Source organism: Lutjanus erythropterus, chromosome 1 (genome assembly GCF_056507025.1).
Source record: "Lutjanus erythropterus isolate fLutEry1 chromosome 1, fLutEry1.hap2, whole genome shotgun sequence".
NCBI classification, from domain to species: domain Eukaryota; kingdom Metazoa; phylum Chordata; class Actinopteri; order Lutjaniformes; family Lutjanidae; genus Lutjanus; species Lutjanus erythropterus.
Genome location: NC_139317.1, coordinates 977,864 through 1,003,535, shown reverse-complemented (window position 1 = coordinate 1,003,535; position 25,672 = coordinate 977,864). Strand labels below are relative to the sequence as shown.

General features: G+C 41.8%; 2 protein-coding genes across 3 annotated transcripts; one reads left to right on the top strand and one right to left on the bottom strand.

The window, feature by feature from the left end:
- Positions 1-536: 536 nt before the first annotated feature.
- On the bottom strand, positions 537-20,312 carry katnb1 (katanin p80 (WD repeat containing) subunit B 1). Of its 2 annotated transcripts, XM_084739477.1 has the most exons (20): positions 20,156-20,312; positions 18,432-18,582; positions 16,936-17,066; positions 16,545-16,662; positions 14,964-15,064; positions 14,636-14,677; positions 14,246-14,329; positions 13,881-13,996; positions 12,314-12,385; positions 12,085-12,235; positions 11,804-11,994; positions 9,038-9,186; positions 8,745-8,795; positions 8,518-8,582; positions 8,029-8,268; positions 6,358-6,507; positions 4,543-4,619; positions 4,019-4,093; positions 3,433-3,549; positions 537-1,216 (listed from the first exon to the last, which is right to left on the bottom strand). In XM_084739477.1, exons 2-20 carry the CDS (start codon positions 18,469-18,471, stop codon positions 1,075-1,077), a joined length of 2,112 nt encoding a protein of 703 aa, XP_084595603.1. In that variant the 5' UTR covers positions 18,472-18,582; positions 20,156-20,312; the 3' UTR covers positions 537-1,074. The 2 variants fall into 2 exon arrangements, with proteins under 2 accessions (XP_084595603.1, XP_084596339.1); XM_084740213.1 differs by lacking the exons at positions 16,545-16,662; positions 20,156-20,312 and having other exon boundaries at positions 18,432-18,577.
- Positions 20,313-21,054: 742 nt separating this feature from the next.
- Positions 21,055-25,396, top strand: cog8 (component of oligomeric golgi complex 8). Its single transcript, XM_084738322.1, has 5 exons — positions 21,055-21,637; positions 22,192-22,399; positions 22,749-23,573; positions 24,522-24,690; positions 24,945-25,396. The coding sequence occupies exons 1-5, from the start codon at positions 21,234-21,236 to the stop codon at positions 25,280-25,282; spliced, it is 1,944 nt and encodes a 647-aa protein (XP_084594448.1). The 5' UTR covers positions 21,055-21,233; the 3' UTR covers positions 25,283-25,396.
- The last annotated feature ends 276 nt before the right edge of the window (positions 25,397-25,672 follow it).

Below are 25,672 nucleotides of genomic sequence, written 5' to 3'. Positions count from 1 at the left end.
AGCTTAGCTTAGCATAAACACAACTAGCCTGTGTCTATTCCAGACTAACAAAAGTCCACCTCCCAGCAGCTCTGACACTCACTGGGTCACATGTTCTATCTGGTGGTTCCTTCTGTGCAAAAACAACAAATCAGAGTCGTGTTGGACTGTTTGTTCACAGCTCTACACCTGCAGACAGGTGGACACTGTCGGACTAACTGTTCCCTCCGCTTCCAGTCTTTATGCGAAGCTAAGTCACGTTCTATGCACCAAATACATAATTAAAGCAAAAAATGACCAACAGATTGATCAATAATAAAAACAACTATTAGAAAGATTTGAAAAATAGGTCCAACCATAGGTGCAAACATGTTTGAGCCTATTTTTCAACTGACACAATTGTAACAGAATTGATTAATCAATTGATCATTTTGAGTCTTTTTTTAAAGGAAAAAAAGTCTAAATTCTCTGATTTCAGTTTCTTAAATGTGAATATTTTCTGGTTTCTTTCCTCCTCTCTGACAGTAAACTGAAGATCTGGGAGTTTTGGACAAAAAGACATTTTATGGACCAAACTAATCGATTAATCAGGTAAAATAACCGTCAATTGCGGGCCAAGATCAATCCGAACATGGAAGTTCCTTTAATGTTGTTTTCACGTTGCTGTTCTTGTAAATCAGTTTAAATTTTGATCTTGAGATGACGGCCTCCTGACAAAAAGTGGAGGAAAAAAAACATCTTTTTGTCTCTCAACATCAGCTGAGACAGAATCCACAGCTGCTGCCGTCAAGGCTGTACGCCACGGCGTCCACGGCTCTCATCACTGATCACGTGAGGAGAGTTTGTAGAAGAGACATCGAGTGGCGTTCAGGAGGATTCAAACTCATCAGCATCGCCATGGCGATTTCCTGCACATGTCAGCGTGTTCCTTTAGAGGAGAAGAAGAGTCAAACCTTTAAATAACACACTTCTTCTTCTGTGACTGACGCCTCTGAATGATGCAGGAAACACTTCAGTCCATGTTCTCCGTGCTGCAGATCAGCTGATGATCACATGACAATGACATCATCAGTAGTGTAGAAAGCGGCCTTTGTCTCAGAGCGCGTCGTCGAGCGGCGCCATGAGCAGCTGCAGCTCTTTGAAGGTGCTGCCGTGACGACCGACCTGCGCCGCCTTGTTCTTCACCATGTTGCTCAGGTTCTTCAGCTGCTTGCAGCACGTTCTGCACTTCTGGTGTCTGCAGCAACACAAACAAACATCAGCAGGTTCACAACAACAGTCAGGACGTCGCCAACAGAAATATGTTCTTTTAGTTTAATGTTCTCCTGATCGTCACAAAAAGATCCTGCTGTTGTTCTGTTTATCTTCAGGTTACTGAAGTTCAACTGAACATCTGGTTTAGAAACTGGTAAAACACGAACTGTGATTTGACCTGCGACTCTGTGGATGTGATTCTGTTGGCGCTCGACCTGAATATTCATCCACGCAGATATTTATTCATTGGGCACGGAGTCGTTTCTCAGTTTGCCAGTTATCTGTTGCCTCTAAGATTTTATGCAGCCGTCTGCCACTAGTCAGGGCTGCGTCTCTGTCAGACGGCAGCTCCTCTCGCCCAGCGTGTATGAACCGATCGCCCTGGCAACACCAGATGTTTACATCAGCAAAGTCGGACAGATGAATGTAGACTGTGACAGAATAAGCTGATATATATTCACTCGACTGGAGAAACATGTGACCACATTAAACACAGACACAGACATAAACCTGCAGGCGGAGCTGCTGCTGCTGCTAACACTGCTAACGTTAGCCACACTGTGTGTCAGGCTGACAGCTAACGTTAGCCACGCTGTGTGTCAGGCTAGCAGCTAACGTTAGCCACGCTGTGTGTCAGGCTAGCAGCTAACGTTAGCCACGCTGTGTGTCAGGCTGACGGCTAACGTTAGCCACACTGTGTGTCAGGCTGACGGCTAACGTTAGCCACGCTGTGTGTCAGGCTAGCAGCTAACGTTAGCCATGCTGTGTGTTAGGCTGACAGCTAACGTTAGCCACGCTGTGTGTCAGGCTAGCAGCTAACGTTAGCCACGCTGTGTGTCAGGCTAGCAGCTAACGTTAGCCACGCTGTGTGTCAGGCTGACGGCTAACGTTAGCCACACTGTGTGTCAGGCTGACGGCTAACGTTAGCCACGCTGTGTGTCAGGCTAGCAGCTAACGTCAGCCATGCTGTGTGTTAGGCTAGCAGCTAACGTTAGCTCTGGGTCCTTTACCTGCAGACACTGTGACCCTCTTCAGTCTGAAAAGGTGAAGTGTTTAGTGAGTTGTTGTCATGTTTTGTACATTAATGTGTAGGTTTGTGTTGCACAGAGCAAAGTAGTGCACATCTCAGCTGCATTTAAAGTACGAGTTGTTGATTGTAGACTGTGATTAACGTCCTCAAATGGCTCTTAATACACAGTATTTTTTTCGGACAGTGTTTAACATTATAAATTAATAAATTCTGCTAAATTTTAGTTGACCAGTCTAAATTAAATTTTGCGTTTAATCGACAGGGAAATTAGTCACCAGGAACATTGCTAATAACCACACCCACCCTAATCATTATGAGAGCCAATCCACACTAGGGATGTTACTGGCAACTAATTTCTCTGTTAATTAAAGGCACATTTTACTTTAGACTAGTTGACAAGTCTAACAGTAAGAAACACTTGGAAATCAGTTAAAATTGAGCACAATTTATTTTCTGATGTTAAACCTCATCTGAAAAAATACTGTGTGTATTAAGAGCCATTTGAAGCCGTTATTCACAGTCTACAGTCGACAAATCATATTTTAAATGTCACTGAAATGTGTGACACTTAATGCTGTGCAATAAAAACATTACACATTAACCTAAAAAACATAACAACTCACTAAATGCTTCACCTTCTCAGGTCAAACAGGATCACAGAGTCTGCAGGTAAATAACATCTTTCACCTGGAACAACAGTCGTGTTTGTAAAGATAATCTGAAGCTTCAGCTGAGTTACATAAACCAATATTCAGTCTGACCTCATTAATAAAACAGGAGATAAAAACATATCAGAAACACTCTGTGGCCTCGTTTAAGCTGCGTGGATTTTATAAACTGAGTGCTGATCCTGCAGAAGATCATGTTTTTATCTGTTTCTATCTCAGCAGCTGTTTGTTAAAACTGATCTGAGATTAGATTAAAATAAATGAAGATGAAAAGAGGTCAGACCTCAGATCTCCTCGTCTCAGGTCCAAACACAGAACGTCAGTGAGCAGCTGTCTGCTTCTTCTTTACTGAAGTCTGAGTTTTATCGGTGTCACCTGATTTATTAAATCTGTCCTTTCAAACTTTACACACAGACTCAGTGTTGGTTTGAGATCAGCTGATCATCAGTTTCAGGTTGTGTTGGGATCATGTTCGTGTCCTCTGCAGCGTCTCTGACTCACCGCTCCTCTCGTGAGATGTCGACTCCCACAGATGGCGCCGCCTTCAGCGTGTCCGAGATCAGCATCCAGAAATGTTTCATGATGAGCTTCAGAGACGTGCAGCCGGTCTGCATGTAGCTGATGATGATGATGATGATGATGATGATGATGATGATGATGATGAGGAGGAGGAGGAAATAAACAGACTTTAGTCACTGATTCATGTTCACTTTCTTCAAACACACATTTCATCTGAACTCATTTAAAGTAACTAAACAGTTCCAAAATATCATCTCAGTCACTTCACTCCTCCTGATTCATCTTTACTGTTCGATCAGGGTTCCTGCAGGTTTCCACTCCTTTAATTTAAGATCCTTTTTAAGAGCATCAGAAGGAAACGTGGTGTCGTGGCTGAGATGATATTTGATGAATTGTTTTAGAATCTGAAGGTTTTCTGACAGTGAACTGAATATTTCTGGGTTCAGTGTCACCTGATTATAGCAGCCGTGTTTCTGACATTTAATAGATAAAACAATCAAAAAGGATAAAATAACCAGCGGATTAATTGATAAAGACAATAATCTTTCAGCATCTCATGTTTACTCACCTCTCATATTTACTCTGCAGCAGTTTGTCGATCTGAGGAAGAATCGTCGTACACAGGTCCAGTTTCCACACAGTCCTGAAACAGTTTGTGGATAACTGAGCTCCTGTTTTAAATTCATTCTAATATTTTTCTTGAACCACACTGAGTTTGTGATTTTGTCTTTTATCTGTCTGATATTTTCTGTCTGATCATCATCAGCAGCTGAATCACTGCTGACAGTCAGAAAAATCTTCCTTCATCTCCACAAACATCATCTTCAGCTGCTCCGACTCACAACACTTCATCTAGATCATCACCAACACACTGACTCATATTTCAACACAAACAGCCTGATATTTTAAAAATTAACAAAATCTCAACAAAATGTGGTTTCAGTTAAATTCATACAATTCTAACTTAAATATAGAAAATAAAGGTTGTAATAAAAAATTAAATAAAACAACTCAACTATATTTGGCTGATTGATATATTGTGTGTGTGTGTGTGTGTGTGTGTGTGTGTGTGTGTGTGTGTGTGTCTCTCACGGTTGAAGGTTGATGATGTTGAGGATGTCCACAACAATGGACAGGTCGTTCATGGAGACAGCAGTGTCCAGAGCGCTCTGCAGACAGGAAGTTCACAGGAAGTGAAGAGGAAGGAAACATTTAAATTCTCTAAAACATCTCAACCCAAAGAAAAAACTGAGAGCTGCTCTCGAACCCGTTAGAGAACACGCAGGGTTCTGATCTGTTCTGTCAATTTATATTTTCATGTTTTTCTAAGGAGAAAAAAATACCCAGAAACCTCGGCTGTGGTTAAAAAACAAAACAAAACAAAACTAGACAGACTGCTTTTGCACATTATGTCTCTTTTCTGTCTTCATATCACATATAAAAATATAAAAACATCATTTTGGTTGGTATCATCAGTTATATGAGGAGCTCCTCTGTCACTTTGACATACAATCATGGAAATGAATAACTGTAAATGTTGAACATTTTAAATGACATGTATTATTGTTGTAGGTCTGTGAAGAAGTTGAGAAAACTACATTTCAAAGAAACATACTGCAGTAGATTTGAACCAAAGTTTGTTGAGATAACTGACTTTTCTTCTTTAGATAAACGTAAAGCTTTGAGTTTTAGAAATCCTTAAAACTGTATTTAAAAAAAAAAATCAAGTGAATGATGGTTAAAATTTTAAAATTTTCAATTTAAGCCATTTAATTTTCAGGCAAAATAAAGACAAATCAGGTTCACAGCTCACTGTGAAAACATTTTAAAATGCAATTTTTTTGAGTTTCTGAAACTCAAAGATTCAAGTTTATCTGAAGAAGAAAAGTCAATTATCTGAACCGAGTCACTGAAAACATACATTCATCAGAGAGACTTTTCTGATTTTATCGGAGTTTTAAATGTTTTATCTGATTTTTGAACGTGTCTGTTTTATCTTCACTCTGTAATGTGAATTCTGAAGAGAGAATTATTATAATATTATCAACTTAAGATTATAGGTCAGCAAAAGTTTTAAAGTTTATTTCAAAACATAAGAGTTTGAGTTGAGCTCAAAACTCAAATCTATTGCAGCACGTTACCTTCAGCTGTCTTTTTTAGTGTAAAGTGATTCTTAAATTTGCCAACTGTAAAAAAATATGTAGCCTACACATCAAATTAAAAAATATATGTTTCAATTCTGACAGAGGCTCGTCTTCTTCAGTCTCAACAAAAAGTCTTCCAGGAAAAGAGAGAATTTAAAAGTTGAGGCTCTGGACAGATTCTTTTGTTTTTGCCAAAAATGTCTCTTTTGATCCTGAAGCTTGCAGACCTCTGGGTCATATGAAGCACCAGTCATCAGCACAGTCTGTTCTGATTGGCTCCGTCTTTACACAGGTGAAGGACAGGTGTGGACAGGATGTGGAAGCTCCTACTGGCTCCAGTGAGCTGTCAATCAAAAGCTCAGACCGCTGTGGCCCTTTTGATATCAGTGACATCTGCATGCCAACTCAACTTTAGATTAATATTATGTGGAAGATTAGGATCTGCTGGCTAGTCTGAGATATTGATGAATCCAAAACACACAATTACATTGATAAATACCCACAAACCACTGCTGCATCATTTCAAAGGATCCGCTGGATCTTTGTGAGTGAAAGAAGAGTTTTATCAGTGAGTGATGTGTCTGTGTTTGTGCTGCTTGGATCTTTAAATAAATCTTAACTTTCCAAAGACGTGTTGCACGACTCCCCACCGTTAACTGTTGAAGCTTGAAGCAGGTATCAGAGCTGGTTGTTCATTGGCTGCTGCTGCTGCTGTGTGTTGTAAACATGAGTACGCTGACCTGCAGGAGAGTCACAGTCTCACCTTGATGTCCTCTCGGGCCCACACAGATCGGACCATCTGCAGGTTCTTGTGTCGGCTGCTCAGCATCACACACATGGTGTCGTGACCTTTCTTGATCTGGGACAGCGCCTCCTCGTCGCTCAGAGCTCCGCCCCTGTTGTTGGGAGAAGACTGACAAACACACACGTGCAGACAGACACAGTTTGTGTTATTTTAATTAGAGTTTGATGAAGCTCAACATTAACAAACATCTGTCCAGATGTGTCCATCAACAGCAGTAAACAGAAAGAAATTCACCTTTTTTCAGCCACTAGAAGGACTTGATAATTACTGAGAGGTCACATGACCCCCGTTGACACCGGCACATTTTTTTGGTCTACACTTACATTCTTATATTTGTAAGTGAAGCACATTGTGACCCACACAGAGCTGTGTGATCCATCGTCTCATACTCTGATCTAACAGTTATTTTCTTGCATCACATATCACTCTCTCTCTACAACAAAAGATTTTGCTGTTTTGGACGCCTGATGTTCTTCTGCGCAGCACAGATGCAGGTTTGTGTGAGGACAGTGACTGTGACACAAAGTGGAGTAATTCTGAACAGGAGGACTCGGACCAATCAGGATAAAACACTGTGGCTACTTCTATCACATGGACGTGATTTTAGTAAGAAAAGTCTGACACGTCGTAACACAACAGACTCAAACACCACTGACACAAGGATCATGTCAAACATCTCCGAAGTGGTTTGTGCTGCACATCAAACTGATCATCACCATTCATCACATTTTTTCATTTACTTGAAGGACAAAATGTTTTTATTGTACTGTCACATTTAAACTGTTTTCAGACGATGACGTGCTGTACAGCGTCACTATCATGGATATTTGAGTTTATGCTGCACAAGAACAGGGATTCAGTGAAGTTAGGAAATGTTTTTCTTCTTGTTCTTCAGTTGTTCATCGTACTGCAGTTTGTGTTGTTATTTCAGCTTCTGCTGCAGATATCTGACTTTTTGTCATTTTGTCCATCTGGACTGCAGCTGCAACGTCCAGGACATTTTACACCAGCTGCTGCTGGGTGTGTTTAGGAAACACCTGGTTTGATAAACAGCAGAGTTTTCTATGAGAAGAGCAGATCTGGAAGCCAAAACTGTGATAGAGATTAATATTCAATCTGCAGCCCTTCACAAAAGTCAACAAAACAGCCAACTGCTCGAAACAAACCACAGATTCAGATTCAGTTTTGCCTGCAGCACACGATGTGAACGCTGCAACCTGCATCTGCAAAGACAAGACCCTCAGTTCCTACACTGAATTTACAGACAACAGTCTGTATCATGATGAGATACATCAAGTTTTACTTAAATTTAACAGCCTCCCAACAGTAAAGGTCAAAGTCTGACTGCCTGACGCTGACTCTAAATAAATAAAAATAAATGATAAATTAATTCATTAATAAATGATGGATTAATTGTGAGTGAAGAATGTCATAATGTTTACACGTCAACAACAGGATGAGGACTGAAACACTGAATATGTCACAGGAACAAACAAGTTTTGTAGTAAAAGAACAATCCAGACTTTTCTTTTTTCTCTCTTTTGTGTGTGTGAAACCTTTCTATGATGGAAAACCAATAAAAATAAAGGTATTTAAAAAAAAAGAAAAAGAAACTGTGTTGAGACTCACAGGCAGGAAGTCGGCCACGTTCAACCCGATCGGCTCGTTCCTGGTGCTCAGGATGATCTTGGGTTGTGGTTTAGACTTCGCCGTGATGACGGGAGGCTGAGGAGGAGGCGGGGCAGAGGCGGGGGCGGGGGGGTTGGTGGACGTTGGGCTGACAGGTGAAGGTGGGGGCGGACGCTTCGCACAGGAGACAACTGTAGGCTCCACCCTCTGGACGGGTGTGGAGGAGGCCAGTGGAGGACTCTTTAACACACACACACACACCCAACAATTCATGCATTTTTTTTTCAATCACTGCAAATTTTTCACAAATTTGACCAATCACAGCAGCTTCCTGCAAGTTCCAACTCTGAAAGGAGCACAAGGTTTGTCTCTGAAGTTGTGAAATCAGGCATTTTAGGTCACAACAATCCCCAAAAAAGCCTGCAGGGACTGATTGATTACTGTTACTGTAACACGGTCACACAGACTGATGCTGCTGTGTTCACTGACCTGCTGCTTGTCGGGAAATGGAGATACCATGTCTTTCAGCTGACGACCAATCGCTAATATCGTCTCTGAGAAGAAGAAAGAGAAGAAGCAGGACGATAAGTTCAGTGTGTCCTCGATCACTCACATCATTTTACCATCTGAGGAAACAGCTGGATCTAACATCAGGCCATAGAATAGTGATCAGGTTTCAGTCTGTGGTCAAAGTGCTGAAGCTGTTGTGGACTCACCGTCCTCTGGAGGAGCAGGAAAAGGTTCTGAGATCTTGGGAGGAGTTCGAGCTGACAGAGAGGAGAACCGAGTCAGAAATGATCAGGAATAATCAGTTAAACTAACCAATAATGAAAGGAAATCAATGGTAATAATTCTGTTTCACCCTTTAAAATCAGACCAACTCAAACTAAAAACAGAATCTGATCCAACTGAACTGAAACTATCATTTAAACCTGAATCCTGAACCAGACTGAGTTTATCGTCAGACTTGGATCAGCTGACTGCAGGTGTGATGCGACAGTCGACCTACAGATGGCGTTCTTGGGCTGGAAGATCTCTTTATAATCTTCTGCATTGTGGATTTCAGCTGACGACACTTTCTCATCCGCCTCATCCTCGCTGGGGCTCCGCCTCTCGCCTTCAGGGCTCCGCCTGTCAGCATCCGACCTCTGCTTCACCCTGACATCACAACATGAGTGGAAGAGAGAGCGGCATCGTATTTAAGCAAAGTCTTTGTACGGCAGGATAAAAAATGTATGACCAGTACGTGGGTGTTTGTGACGTGCAGCTGTCTGTTGAACTCACAGTGACACTTTGATAAATATTAGAGGTGGAAGAAATATTTCTTAGATGCATCGCGGTGCGGACGTGGACGATTCTGAGTCGATTCATAAATGTCAAAAATCGATTTTCTACTCTCTGTATGCTCTTCTGTCTGTCTATACTGAGAGGAGGAGACTGCAGGTCTAACAGTGGAAGTCAGCTCACACACATCAACCACAGTCTGACATCAGTTGCTTGTGAGGGTGGCGGCAAATGAACAAGCGTCCTTCTCTTTGCTGGGCAGAACAGGATGTGACTCAAAACAGGAGAGATTTCTTCAAAACTTTAAAGGTCCAATCACACAAACTCATTCAGACGTTCACTTGTTTCTTTGGTTTTATTTATGACGCAACCTCTTTTCTACATTTACCTGACTGCATTTTATTTTGTTATTTACACACATCACTTTTTATTCCTTATTTTGCATCTATGTCTGGGAGTGTGCAGCAGAACAGGGTCAGTGGACCATGTGGAGAGTCCAGTCTGGTTCTGCAGTGTAGTCCTGTGGTGGTAGACTAGACTGCTCGTTGTCTTTTTGTCTATCATGTGTCTTGCTCGCGTCAATGGCCTGAAAAAACACTCACTGTCTTTAGTGTCAGGTTGAATCCACACATTGTCTGTTAGTATTTTAACATTTATTGCTGTTTTATATTTGCAAAAAAGGCAGAACTGCACATGTTGGAGTATCAGCAGGGAGATGACGTTCATCTTCTCTAAAGGCAGAGGACGAAATCATGTTTTCATTTAGTTTTGAAGCAGGTACGTTTGACAGATGAACGTGAAATGTATTGTAAAAACTTTTTACCATCGCCCAGAGACACAGAGAGCAGCAATCAGCTGAGCGACACACAAACTGCAGCACTGAACAACTTTAACTCTGGTGAAGGAAATAACTCTCTGCTCTGTTTCTCCTCTGAATGTAAACACACACAGCAGAGCGCCTCGCTTCCACCTCACTTATTAGTTATTCTCATACAGACACAAATCTGTATGATGTTTTCAAATTTATTGATTCTTTAATTAATGCACTTAAAGGAGAAGTGTGTGATTTCCAGCGGCATCCAACGTTCAAACCTTAGATTGCAACTAAGAGGATTTACCCCGACACCGCCCCTCTCTCACCAAGAGTACGGTGGCCATCAGCGGACAAAATGGCGAGCGAAAGCTTTCTCACAACAAACTACAATTATGTGTGTAGGATGAATTACCTGTCCAGCAAAAAACAGACAACCTTGGCGTCACTGTGAGAAAGTTTGTCCTCCATCAGCGATTTCCATCGTGTAAACACTATGCTGATGTTGATTCGTGTTTTTGCAGTTTCCTGTCATGCTTGCGTTTACTTTCTTTGCGTCTCCGCTTCTTGGATGACGGGGATTCACTGTCCGCTGCTTTTTGTTCTGGTACAGTGTATGTATGATCCTCCATTTGTCAAAACTGTGCCAGTCAAGGTTCACAACACTAAATGGTCTGCCAGCAATCACCCGCGTCTATCCTCCCCGTCTACTTCCGTGTTTACACTGCGGCGTCTACGTAAGGTCGCCATGGGCTTCCCAAGACTCACTGTTAGTGCAGTTTGTCCGCTCTGCGCTGCCGTAGACGGCACAGGATGATGATCTCCATAAGGCGACCCGACCATATGTAACTATAAATGGCTATTTCTAAAGTAACAGGAACATATAGATTATGAGTTTACGTTGATTGATAATAATAAATAATATACTTATATATAATATGTCTCATTTATGTACATAAATTCCTGTAATTATTACACACTGGTCCTTTAACTTTTAAAATAAAAGACTGAGGATCGTTTTATTGTCAGTTAGGTTTCATCTTTGATGACGCAATGAAAATTATGTCCCCTTTGCAAACTTGTTCAATGTATAAAATATGTTATCCAATTTAAAAATATATCTGTTTTAGTACAGTGTGTCCTTGTGTATTCTACAGATAGTCTCTCCATATATCGATAAATATTTCATCAAAGAGCATGTTAAGACTTTCTAACAAAGCAGTTAAAGCTACCACAGACTCTTTTCATTATCAATTAATCTGTTTATTATTGTTATGATTAGTCAATTCTTTAGTCAATAAAATGAATATAAAATATCTGAATCTTAACATCTTAAAGTATTTGTTTAGTTCAAAACTCTCCATTTTTTGGTGAACTGGATGATTTCACATGTTTGAACTAGAACAGTTGAACTGAGGATTTATTTATTATTTATTGTTATTGATTGAATCCTGTGTGACTGTACTGATGCTCCACATCTGAATCTGACATGTTTGGCTTCTTTGGTAAACGAATGAGAGGATTTGATGAAAAAAAGAGAAACTTTTGTTCTTGTTGTTAAAAAGTTGGTATTTTGTGTGTTAAAATGACTGCAGGTGATGTTCTCGTCTCTCAGCTGTGTGCAGACTGACAGATGTTGCTGTGCAGTAAAACATCTGCAGAACAATGCAGCTGTCGTACCTCTGTGAGCTGCAGGTGGTTGTGGGTCTCTCATAGTTCCTGCGCAGCGCGGCTCCTTTGGGATCCTTCAGCTCTGTGAGCGGCTGGTTGTCCTGTTTGAGACCCTGGATCACAGAGCCGCCGCTCTTCTTCACCCTCTTCAGATCCACCACGTAGGACGACACACTGGAGAGCTGGTGAGACACTCCGATCTGACGGGCAGAGAAACAGGGACGTTTGATATGTGAAGGTGTTTATGAAGATCGGTGATGTTTCTGTCCTGTAGGAGGAGCTACACTCACCAGCTGCTGGTTGCAGATTGCGAGGTCGGACACTTTTCCCCAGCCCACCGGCACCACGTCGAAGCAGCGGTCGGGCTCCCAGCCGAACACCCGCAGAGAGTCTGTGGCCCCGCTGTACAGACAGCCGCCGTCCGGGCTGAAACAAATACACCTGAAGACACAGAGGTCAGAGGTCACATGACAGCGACACGTTCACTAACTTCCTGCATCATGATGACAGAAAGCTCACCTGACTGGACTCGTGTTTCCTTCCATCGAGCCAATCATCGTAAACTTCTCCAGATCCCACAGCTTCACCGTCCTGCAGACGACAGAGACACAAACAGCTTCAAACACTGAGGGTACAGGAAATCAGTCAGTCAGTCACAGACTGGCCAATGGGAGCACTGATAGGAACACTGACTCCTGGTTGCCTGGAGTGTCAGGTCAGTGTTAAAAATGCTAAATGAAATGTGCAAATCAAAAAGAAAAAGAGCACAAGATCATTATACAGAACTCTAGAACATCAAAAATTCTTTGACAGCTGCTTGTTCTCTGAAGAATTACCAAGACGAATCAAATCTCTTTACAGCATGGAGAGAAGACGCGAGCACAGTGTGTCTTGCCTTATATACAAAAACAAGAGTTGCTGATTCCATAACAATGTTGATTCAATCATTCTTTCTTCAGATGTTAACAATGTGTAAGAACAGTAACAAAGACAAAGAATCTCATAATCAATACACTGAATATTCATCAAAATTGTTCATCTTCCACAGTCCCACCTCCTAATTTTAACTTGATGGTACAATTTGTCTCTGTAACACGACTGGTCACAAGAACGTACACATCGACACCGCGTTCAGTCAGACCAGGCGGCCGAGCAGCATGGCAAAGAAAACAGACGGAGCAGGAGAAGGAGAAAAGAGGGAGCATGTTGAAAGGAGAAAAGCAGGAGGGAGGAAAGTCCAGTACTGTACTGTAAAATTACAAATATCTTCATGAGCATTGGACGTAGTTGGGGTTTAAAAAAAAAAGATAAAAAACACACTAACAGGTCGCCTTCAGCATGTCAAAACACAACTAACTTTTCTGAGTTTATTCTATCTTTTAAAAAAACTTAATCATGTTTTGTAAGAGAGCAGCAGACGTGTCTGCATGGAAAAAAAACAAAACACTCCAAACGTGCACAGAAATATTAAGAATTAATCTGACTTGTCTGTTTTTAATTATTTTGGATGTCTTTGTACACTGAAAATAAAAGATATAATACTGGCATAAACTGAAGCAGAAAAGAATATTTTAACAAAACGCTGTCAGTATACTGGACTGACCCTGGGTGGAACCACAAAGGAACCATGAAGATGATATGAAGATGATGCAGAAGGGTCTTAAATCTGCACTCTTTCTTAAGGCCAGCAGGGGGCGACTCAAACACTGACCAAGACGTAGTACGTCAACCACCAGCTCCATACACTGGCTGGTAGTGAACATGCTCTGACTGCAAAAACCAAGAAGGCGACTCCCACAGAGGCTTCAAACCAGCGAGTGGAGCACAGAAACCATCAGGAGTTCATAAAGAAACTCAGAATAAAAACACACTAACAGGAAGAAACCGGTTACATCGTTTATGAACTTCCTGTCCTGCAGTAAAGCAGACAGAGGAGACATCGACACAGCAGCTGAGAAAACTCACAGAATGAGATTAGTGGGTTTGACATAGAGCTAATCAATATTGTATCGTCCTCAAAAATCCAGAATCACAGTCAGACACAGTGGACTGGACAAACTGTGGGACAGCGTCCTCACTGTCGTACCTGTCGGAGCTGCCTGAAGCCAGCAGGTACTCGTTGGGGTGAAACTGGACGATGTTGACGGGGGCAGTGTGAGATCTGAACTCTGTGATCATCTTCCCCTGAATCAGGTCCCACAGCTGACAGAGACAAGACACGGAGACACTCAGACTGAAGACACAACGTCTGTTGGTAGATAAATTCACTGATGGTTCGATTCAGAACAGGAAATTTTAGAAGAGGAAACTAACAGAATATCCTGAGATCATATAGAATAGAGCTGAAATAAATCTGAACTGATCCTTTAAATGTTTGTCTGAACACAAGCTCAGCTCTATTATCATCATCATCATCATCATCATCATCATCATCATCATCGTCGTTTGTACCTTGACGGTGCCGTCGTCACTGGCTGAAGCCAACCACTTCCCGTCTGGACTGAAGGCGACGCTCCTCACAGCCTGAGTGTGACCCTGAAATACCAAAAAAGAGGAAAAAGGAGATTGTGAGGAAACGCACTTTAACTGTCTTTGATTTTTAACTGTGCTTTACAGAAAAGTCTTATTTATTTATGTATGTATCTCTGAACTCAGGCAGATGACAGATGTTCTGCTCAGGGTTTCTCTGTTGAAAAGATGTTTTTCCTCATTAGTCACTTTAGCGCTCCCTGCTGGTGTTTGTCTGTAAATACCAGTCTACAGCTGCTCTATATTAAAAAGTGTCCTCAGAGGACTCCTGCTCTGATTTGGTGCTGTATAAATAAAAACGACTTGACTTACTGTGTACCTGAAGACGTATCCTTTCCTCCGCACGTCCCACAGCTGTAAGACAGGAAGTTCAAAACAAAAACATTTCATTAGAGCAGATTCTGAGGACAAACACAAATCCTCCATTTCATCTTATTACACACAAACACACAGAAGGCACTCCCTCACCTAAATACAGCTGAATCAATCAGTCAATTAATCAATTCAGTGATCAACAGGAAATTAGCTGACAACTAATTTTGAAATGAATTGTTTCTGTCTGGTTGCAGTTTAATGAAACCCACTCTGAACCTGAACTTGAACCTTAAACTGGTCCTTATAGAGACAGAGACACACTGACCTTGATGTTCGTGTCCATGGAGCTGGAGGCCAGGAAGTCTCCGTACGGGTGGAAGCCCAGACTGGTAATGTTGGCTTTGTGTCCCATCAGAGTCCTTAAAACTGGACAAGAGACAGAAACAGTAGAGTCACACAGACGCCATTTTCTCTGAGCATCTTGTGTGGATCAGAAATCTGTCTGTCTGATCTACAGCTGCAACAATTAATCCAATAATTAATTATTAAATGAATCACCAACCACTCTGATAATTGATTAATTGGTTTGAGTAATCTTTTAAGAAAAAAGGTCCAAAAAATTTCAATTTAAGTTTCTTAGATGTGAATATTTTCTGGTTTCTTTCCTCCTCTCTGACAGTAAACTGAATATATTTGAGTTGGGGACAAAACAAGACATTTGAGGATGTCATCTTGGACTCTGATCAACATTTTTCACTATTTTCTGACATTTTACAAGCAAACAAATATTAATCAATTAATAACAGTTAGTTGCAGCCTGTAAATGTAATGAAGGAGCTTCAAAGACAGACTGAAATCTGAAAAAAAAATGTAAATTAGTTTTATCAAAACTATCTTTACGTCAAAACATTTTTGATGCCATGTGTTTGAAACAATACGATCTCTACGGTGGACAGCAGGGACAAACGCACTGCAACTGAAAGGCAGAATCAGCAGGACTTCTCAATAACACACCTGAAATGATATTAATGATTATTAATGCTAAATCAAAGGATTTTAATAAATATTAACACTTTGTTGTGGTAAAGTGTCCCAGGCGCAGCAGTTTCATTTTAACTAACTCGACAACATGTGCAGCATTCAGAAAACAGGCTGCAAAAACCCAGACGACAGCAAAAGTGTTTCCGGACAATATAAAGTCCCAAACACAGCTTGGACGCGCCTGTTTTTGCTGCGGATTGAATGAATTTACTGTCGAGTCAGTGGATCCATTCTGAAAGACCCCGCAGAGCAATAAAGAGGAATTCTATCAGTCAGTTTAATGATTTGTGAGGAGATTCAAGGCCCACTGACAGGACTAATGTTACCTGGAGACCTCGAGTCAGTCCCTACAGAGTGTTACGAATATTATGAGTTATACCATTTTTCACCATGACTTGTTAGATGTGTAGGAATTTTTGCAATAACTGCAACTCAATCTTTGCTGTCAATCTTTGAAAAGTGTTGAAAATTAAACCAGTTTAAGAAGATTTTACTTCCCTGACTGTAACGCTGGACTCTTTAAAAAAATATATTTTGATGTCAAACACTACACGGGTCTGTTTGAATTAAGGAAAAGGATCAAAAATTCATAAAATGTTGCTTATAAAACAAAAGAAAATCTAAAAATAAAACAATCTGCATCATGTTTGTGTTAGAACATATCTGACAACATCTACACTGATAAGAGACAGAGCTGTGACAGGCTGGGTCTGACTCCAGTAGCCATTATGTTTATACACACACACACACACACACACACACACACACACACACACACACACACACACACACACACACACACACACACACACACACACACACACACACACACACACACACAGAAGGAGAACAAAGTGAGTCTCACTCTTGGCAGCCTCCATGTCCCAGACTCTTATTGATCCAGACTGTGACCCTGTGACGATTTGATCCTCTGACGCGTTGAACTGTACACACTCCACTGGGTTCTTGTGACCAGTCAAACTCTGAGAGAAACACACACACACACACACACACACACACACACAGTCAGGATACACAGCTGCTGCTTCAACATGTCAGCTTCATATCAACAGACTCTGCAGTGAAGCATTAAGAATCCAGATCTCTGAGCTCCATCTGCTCTCAGGTTGGCTGTAGTGTGTGTGTGTGTGTGTGTGTGTGTGTGTGTGTGTGTGTGTGTGTGTGTGTGTGTGTGTGTGTGTAGTGTTCATGTATCACAGGTGTGGTTCAGATCACAGACTGTCTGTAGGTCTCACCATGATGCAGTTGGCCTTGCTGACGGCCCACAGGTTGACCCTGCAGTCCTCCCCTCCGGTGGCCAGCAGGCGGCCGGAGCTTTTCCCCAGAGCCAAACAGGAAACGGTGCCAGAGTGAGCCTCGAACTCCTCTGTACGGGAAAACACACGAGGAACACTTTTGTTTCTGCAGGGCAAAAGTCTCTGGAAAACTTGGCTTGAAATATTAAAAATGCATTTAAGATATCAAAGTTTAGTTCTTTATTAACCATCCAAACATGTGAGTGAAAAAAATGTTCAAAGTTAAAAAAACAGCTCATTTTGCTGCTGCAGATCACGTTCTGATTGACGAGTAAGAATATCCTGCTGTGTACATTCAACATCAGTTTTAGTATGCGTCATAGTTAGAGCAGGGAATTGATTCAGATTTCCCAAATCAATTTGATTCCCAATTTAATTCAATTCAGTGTTGATTCAGGATATTTTAGTTACAATACCAATTTTACTTGGATGTGACTCTCAGAGAAATAATGTTGTTTATTGAAAAAAGACTCACCTCGAACCTGGTGCATTATTAAAAACATTGTTTACATTAAGAATTGACCCCAAAGCAGTTACATTAATAATGTACTTTTCATTAAACATGACCTGACCAGTATCAGTATTGCATCATAATTTTCATATTCACTGAAAAAAAAACTATAAAAATGGTGATGCTGTGATATTTATTGAGGTCTGAACCAAACAAACATGTTTTCTTTCATCTGGAGGACAAAGAATTTTAGCTCAGCTCATCTCTGCAGCTCTACATAATGATGTTTGATCACATTTTTCCTTTTTCAAAAGGTTTGGATACTGCACTTGGCCATATTATGCTTTTACTCCAAGTGTGATTAATTGTGCAGCTCCACTGTAGATGGAGGCAGCAGTCAACCAGCTGCTTCCGTGTTCTGAGAGGTAAAATGACTGATTTTGTCAGAGGAGTCTGGAGCGATATAACAGCTCCGGTTTCCTGTTGTTGAGTTGGCTCAGACTCAGAGAGGAGATGAAACAGAGCAGAGAGGTTTTGTTTGATGTTGTGGATTTTTTATGATTTGGTTCACAGAACTAATTGTGTGATTTCTTTAAGAATCTGCTCATCTGCACTTTAATAAAGATATGATCAAAACAGACACATTCATATGTAATGAACATATGTGAAAATGTTTTTATTCCTCCTCAGGTGGCGTTGGATTCACTAAACCGATGAATTAAAGAGTAGTTTGTTTCCTGAAGCCACCACAGAATTCAGATATGTGCCAGGACGAATGTCACAGCTTCTACATCTACAAAATTTGGTCTTTTATTTACAGTGAAGTTGTCATAAAAAAGGACATAATATAATATACTCATGAGATAACTACCATAACAGAAAATCACAACACTGTCTTTCTGCTACACAGAATCAGGTTTATTTTTATACATCAGTGTTTTGAGTCTGAATCAAAGAGGATACTTTTAAGGAAAAACAAACTCACGCAGTCTCCATGAGATCTTGGTGGTGTTGGCGGCAGCCATACTGGTCACACTGGGAGACTGGCTGCTCTGTTTGACCTGCTGAAGTTCAGTCCGGATCAGTGAGGACAGACATCAGCTTCTCATTCACCGTCTATGCTGAGTGTCCTCCACCTGCAACACATGACAACAAGAGGCAGAGAGATGAACCTGCTGACACACCGTACAAGACAGGAAATCACTGATAACTCTGATAAAGTGTCACATTTATTTTCCTTCAATGCTGTTCTCCTCTCTTTCACACAAAAAACAGAATTTAATTCAATGCATCTCAACCTGTTGACTTGCTCAGTGTCATCAGGATCAGACAGAATCAGGAGTTGTTGATTTTTGTGTGTAACCGTCCTGAATTCTGGTCCCAAAGTCATTAAGTTTCAGAAGCTTTAAAGGATGGTACCACTGTGCTCGTGAGTACATCATATTTTTAGCTTCAGAATCAGTAACAGTAGAAGACAAAACTGTCCAAAGTGTCACCAAATATTGTTGGATGAGTTTTAGCTGCTTTGAGGTGGGACTAAGTCAAACACACAAATCACAAGGAAGTCTTAACCTTCAAGTCGCAACCAAATTTAAAGTAACAGTGGTGAGAACGTAGTCAAGATGAGTTTTACTTCTGCTTTTAAAATGTCAACTTTTATGGCTTTTTCTCAATTTTATTAAAAACTTATTTCTGTGAACTTGTCTTAGACTGCTGGGACAATCGTCCTGAAAATGAGTCAACATCATCTACAAACTTTGTTGATCTGAAGTTATTAAAGGAATTTTCGATTCATTAGTCAATGTGGATTTTATGAGCCAATCAATTTTTATATTTGGTTTAGTCTATCTCTATATATTTTTTATAGTTTTTCTTGTATGTATTTTCTATATTCTCAGTTATTCACGTTTAAAATTTATAGTGTGCCAAAGATAGATAGATAGGTAGATTGTACTTTATTGATCCTAAACTGGGAAATTCCTATGTTACAGCAGCAAGTAACACACCCTTAGATTATTATTACTTGTGAAATTTCAGTTGTCTGTGTTATAGTAATCACACTTAAAATGGGGAGCAGGTGAGGCTAAATGCTGTGATCCCACTGTGTTTGTCTCAGTTATAGGTCATCTGCAGAAAAGAAATGTGTACTTATTATTTTGTTGATTTCATTCTTCAAAAGTCACCAGAGTGCAGGAAACAAAGTCTATGAAACTCAGTTTTTCTTGTGAATCTGTCAAAATGGTTTTGTGAAAATACAGTGTGATAAACAGCTGAAACTGCTGCTCAGGTCACTGAATAAACGGTGCAACACAGCAAAACACCAGTAATTCTCCATGATAAGATAGCTAACTTAAGCTAACTTAAGCTAACTCAATGTTTAGTAAGGTCATTAGGAAACAACATCAAGCTAATTAATCAAACGTCACTTTACACAACAGGTTAGCTAACAAAAGCTACAAAACTAAAGAGGCTCAAAGTAAATGACTGAAAACTATCTGAGTAAATCAGTCAGCTTACAACGTTTTATTAATTAACTAACTACCATTAACACTTATTAATTAAAGTCACCACTCGCGGGTGATGAGCTGTCGCTAACAGTTAGCTAGTCTAACTGTTAACCTGACCAGTTAGCAAAGGTTAGTAAGCTAATTAATGCTAGTTGTTGTCTCAGTGGTTAACGGCGTTATAAACACAGGCGCGTCAGTTTACCTTCGTCTGTCCGTCTGTCCCTGAATCACCTGAAGGAGACAAACGGCGGGACGTTAACGTTTAATCATCAGTCTCAGCAGCTCATCATGACAACTTGTTGACAATCTGGTTGCTCCTTTGGTTGCTGCACCTTAGCAACTGAGTGACAAACCCTCTACTTCCGGTGACGTCAAAAACAACTTTATTAACAACGTCGTTTTATGACAACCATAGTTGGTTTTTTTCTTTCCTTTGGTGCTGTTTTTCTTCAAACGTTTGAAAAGATGAAATGTGTGGAGTCATGTGACTAAAAAAATAATAAATCTGTAAAAGAATAAGAAAATTATGGGAGCCCATTTAGTCATAATTATAAAACAAAAAAAGATCAAAATAATTATTTTTATCCCATAATTTTAACTTTTTATCTCATAATTGTGACTTATGTCAATAAATAAAAGAATAAATAAGTAAATGAAAACATTTGGAAATATAAATTGGAATGATAACACAATAAAAAATGTGAAAATATAAAGACAAATCACTAAATATAAAGTAACAATTCTATATTTTCATATATATATATATATATATATATATATATATATATATATATATATATATATATATATATATATATGTATATATTTATTTTAATTTAAAAAGTAATACAGAAAAAATAAATTAAAATGTAAAATAAATGAAAATGCTTTTAATTAGATTTCATATTATGTTATTTGGTTTTATAGTCCAACATTTGTACTTTTATTTGTACTTTTACTTATTTCTACGTATATTTCCATATCCATTTTCTTATTGTTTTACATATTTACTGTTTTTATGTCTCTCCTGAATACTAACTAATAAACCATTTGAATGAAATAGATGGACGTAACTGTGGAACAGTCTGTGCAGTTCAACAAATGACCTGTAGGGGGCAGCGCCTTTGCTCGTCTAGTCTGCCGCAAATTCCAGCTGACGAAGAAGAAGAGGAACCAGGAAGTGGTTGTCAACACTGGCCGTGCAGCTTCTCAGCTTTCAAATAGGACTAACTTTTCTGAAGCAGTTTATGGATAAAAGCAGCGTATAATAATCAGTTTTAATGCGTCAGTTTCAGTCGGACTGCAGCAGAACTAACATTCACAGTTCCTGTTGTTTGGAGTCGAGTCTGTCCAACATGGCGGCGGTGGACGTGGAGGATGAGAGCATTCTGGCGTCGATCTTTAAGGACAGCTTCCCGGACAGCTGGAGGAACAACCCGGACTTCGCGGCCTACCTGTCGGAGCTGAGCTCGTTCGGGGTGGAGAAGCTGAGCCGGGAGCCGGAGCGGCTGCAGGAGGAGCGGGCTCAGATCCTGCAGCAGACCCGGGAGCTGGCCTTCTCCAACTACCAGACCTTCATCCGCACCGCAGACTGCACCGAGCACATCTACCGGGACTTCAGCCGGGTGGAGAGCAGCGTGTCCCGGCTGCTGGACAAGCTGCCCGGCTTCGGAGAGAAATGCAGGTCAGAGAGACAGAGTTTCCAACATCCCCGTTTTATGCATATTTATGTGTAAGAATTCATGATGCAGTTGATTATTTTCATTAATAAGAACAAGACAGTCGAATGATCAATTATTAATTGATTATTACATTACTTATTTTGATAATCGATCAGTTTGAGTCAATTTAAGACACAAAATTCTTTGGTTTCTTTACTCCTCTCTGACAGTAAACGGAACATTTTTAAGTTGTAGACAAAACATCACATTTGATGACGTCATCTTGGACTTTGATCAACATTTTTCAACATTTTCTGACATTTTATGGACTGAATAACTAATTGATTAATTGACAAAATCATTTTTACAGAAAACATTTGAAAAGTCGGTCCTAAAATATGTCCAAATGTGTGGAGCGCATGGAAAATTAAAAATCAGACAAAGATTTGTTCCTTCATAGTTTGATACTAAAATACTGAACATCCAGTCAAGACTGAGACCCCCAATCAGGTCCCAGAATAAGCTGTAACACAGGTGTGAACGTGATCTCCGTTGGTGTGTGTTTTTGTGTGTTTAGGGGCTTCATGAAGGAGGCGGAGGAGATCGGAGCGAGTCGCCGGATGAACAGCCTCACGTTGAACCGTCACACTGAGATCCTGGAGATCCTGGAGATCCCTCAGCTCATGGACACCTGCGTCCGCAACGGATACTACGAGGAGGCTCTGGAGCTGGCGGCATACGTCAAGAGGCTGGAGAAGAAGCACTCGTCACTGCCCGTCATCCAGGTGAGTCCAGGTCCACCTGGAAATATCAAGTTTAAGATGCAAACTGAACATGAGGGACAAATCGAGGCATCTCTTCATGTGAACTGAATTTCTTTGGGTTTTGACTGTTGGTCAGACAAAAGAGACTTTTAGAGACCGTTCACGCCTCGTATTAACGTGTCGTGGTAAGACAAGGTGTGAACAGCTTAATACCAGATGTGAACAGGTTAATACCAGATGTGAACATGTCAAGACCAGGTGTGAACATGGCTTTAAAGATGTCACTTTGAGCTCCAGGTCTTCTCCATTCTCTGACATTTTACAAGTAATTGATTAATTATTACTAATATTTCACGTTTTGTGTCTTCAGGGAATCGTGCGTGAAGTTCGTCAGTCGACTCAGCTGATGCTCAACCAGCTGCTGCAGCAGCTGCGCAGCAACTCTCAGCTTCCCGTGTGCCTGCGTGTGATTGGATACCTGCGCAGGATGGATGTGTTCACGGAGGCGGAGCTGCGGGTGAAGTTCCTGCAGGCACGTGGCACCTGGCTGAACTCCATCCTCGCCGCCATCCCCGAAGACGACCCGTACTTCCACATCACCAAGACCATCGAGGCGTGCAGAGTCCACCTGTTCGACATCATCACACAGTACAGAGCCATCTTTTCTGACGAGGACCCGCTGGTGCCCCCCGCCGGCAGCCAGCTGGCGGTCAACGAGGCTGCCATCTTCCATGGCTGGGTGGTGCAGAAGGTGGCGGAGTTCCTGGAGACGCTGGACAGGGACCTGCAGCGGGGAGTCGGGGGTCGCCTGGACTCCCTGCTGGGTCAGTGCATGTACTTCGGCCTGTCCTTCAGCAGGGTGGGGGCCGACTTCCGCGGGCAGCTGGCGCCCATGTTCCAGCGTGTGGCGGCGGAGACGTTCCGCGGTGCCGTGCAGGAGGCGGTGGACAAGTTCCAGGAGGACATGAACCTGTACACGTTGATCGCCCTGCCGACGGTGCTGGGCGGGACCATCCCCCCTGTGGCCCCCAGCACCCAGCCCGGCACCCTGCAGCCCCCCATGTCCCTGCTGGACTTCCAGCCGCTCGCCTGCTTCCTCAACAACATCCTGACCGCCTTCAACGACCTGCGGCTCTGTTGTCCCGTCGGACTCGCTCAGGACGTCACAGAGTGTCTCGAAGACGCCCTCAAGAAGGTGAGTCGAGTTTCTGTCAGGTGATCAGACGAGTCAGAGACCTGAGTGTCGTCTCGTCAAGTCTGTGAGGGGATACTGTTCAGTCTGAAGGACTTGAGCCATCACTCGTTTCCATGGTGATGAGTCAAAATTCCTGTTCCACATCTCAAAATCTTTTCCTCATGAATACAAGATAAGTTTCATTACAACAAATAAATTATGTACAAATAAATATACAGAAATAATTAACAAAAAACATGAAAATGAATGTCTATAATTCTAATTTTATATTTTGTTTTGTCTTAATATTTCCACGTTTACTTGTTTCTTTGATTTGTTCCTTTTTGTTTCCACATCTGTTTTCTTTATGGCACTCCTGTGACTCTGTACGTCTCACCCGCTCATGTCTCACCCGCTCATGTCTCACTCCCTCATGCTGAGACTCTCTCCTGATCAGCTGTGGATGTAGACTCTGTACGTCTCACCCGCTCATGTCTCACCCCCTCATGTCTCACCCGCTCATGTCTCACCCTCTCATGTCTCACCCCCTCATGTCTCACTCTCTCATGTCTCACCCCCTCATGTCTCACCCGCTCATGTCTCACCCCCCATGTCTCACTCGCTCATGTCTCACCCCCCATGTCTCACTCGCTCATGTCTCACCCGCTCATGTCTCACTCCCTCATGTCTCACCCGCTCATGTCTCACCCCCTCATGTCTCACCCGCTCATGTCTCACCCCCTCATGTCTCACCCCCTCATGTCTCACCCGCTCATGTCTCACCCCCTCATGTCTCACCCCCTCATGTCTCACCCCCTCATGCTGAGACTCTCCTGATCAGCTGTGGATGTAGACTGTACAATGAAGTTCAGATGTTCAGATTCAGCCCGTGTCCTCAGTGTTGTAGGTCTTATTTCCTGTCACATCTGGACGCGTTGTGATGAGTGTGTTTGTCGTGTTTCCTGTCAGGTGACCCGTCAGATCCTGGTGTTCCACCGCGCCGAGGAGTCGGCCTTCAGCAGCAGAGAGAAGGAGCTGTTTGTTCAGTTCTGCTGTTCGTATGCAGACGATCTGCTGCCGTTCCTCAACCGCTGCCTGCAGGTTCTGTTTCCTCCGGCTCAGCTCGCTCTCATCCTGGGTGAGGAACCTCGTTCTTATTTAATCATCAGGGTCATAATTTCTATTAGAAAACCAAGGATTACTTCTGTGATACTCTGATTACCAGTGTAACTGGATACTGTTAAATATATGACAGTTTAATGTGGAGAATAACGCAGCTCAATGACGTCTCTCAATGACATGTTAGAACATGTTCTCTGCCGTTTTGCGGGTGTCTGAACATGTTCTCTGTCGTTCTGCGGGTGTCTGAACATGTTCTCTGTCGTTCTGCAGGTGTTCCTCCCACTCAGCTGAACAGGTATGGCAGTCTGGGTTCCATCGACCTCCCTGTGGTTCTTGAGCCTCTGGACTTCCTGCTCCCTCAGAGAGAGACGTTGGTGGCGCCGCCGCCGGAGCTCGACGTTAGCAGCGAGCTGAGCAGCCTGGCGTTTGAGACGCCGCTCACAGAACCAGAACCAGGACTAGAACCTGAGCTCACAGTGGAGACAGGAGGTCCTGAACCTGCACCAAACCCGTCCGGTCTCAGAGACTCTGAGTCGGAATCAATGGGGACAAAGTCTGAGGGACAAGATGAAGAGACGATAGAGGACGAGGACTTCTCTCTGGAGTAACTGACACTGAAATCATGACTGACTCATATATTTTTGATTTTTGGGCAGTTTGAAGAATCACTGAGGATTCTGGGAACTGGTGACGGATATAAATTAAAAACTTCCTCTTCTTCACTGCCTTGACTTTTATTTTGAAGGTTCAGGGTGACACTGACTGGAGTCTGATCAGAGCTGGGTGAAGATGTGAAAAACTGGGGCGGGGTTCACAGGATTAGAACTGACACATGATCATGTGTCAGTTCTAATCCTGTGAACTCAAAAACACTACAGATTTTTAATTAGTTGTTTACAAGCTAAGATTTGTGTCTTTGTTGTGATCTTTGTTGTGACCAGTTAAACTGAGACAGGAAGTTCATATCTTTGTTCAGAAAGTAGCGCCACCATGTTGGA

Excerpts from the sequence above, each read along its gene's own strand:
- katnb1 (XM_084739477.1), bottom strand. The coding sequence starts at position 18,471 with ATGGCTGCCGCCAACACCACCAAGATCTCATGGAGACTGC. Across the intron at positions 11,995-12,084 it reads CAATCTGCAACCAGCAGCTG|ATCGGAGTGTCTCACCAGCT; the intron begins GTGAGTGTAGCT and ends TCTGCCCGTCAG. Across the intron at positions 8,796-9,037 it reads CCAGCCCAAGAACGCCATCT|CTCGAACTCCTCCCAAGATC; the intron begins GTAGGTCGACTG and ends CCTCTCTGTCAG.
- cog8 (XM_084738322.1), top strand. The coding sequence starts at position 21,234 with ATGCGTCAGTTTCAGTCGGACTGCAGCAGAACTAACATTCACAGTTCC. Across the intron at positions 23,574-24,521 it reads TCGAAGACGCCCTCAAGAAG|GTGACCCGTCAGATCCTGGT; the intron begins GTGAGTCGAGTT and ends GTTTCCTGTCAG. Across the intron at positions 24,691-24,944 it reads TCAGCTCGCTCTCATCCTGG|GTGTTCCTCCCACTCAGCTG; the intron begins GTGAGGAACCTC and ends GTCGTTCTGCAG.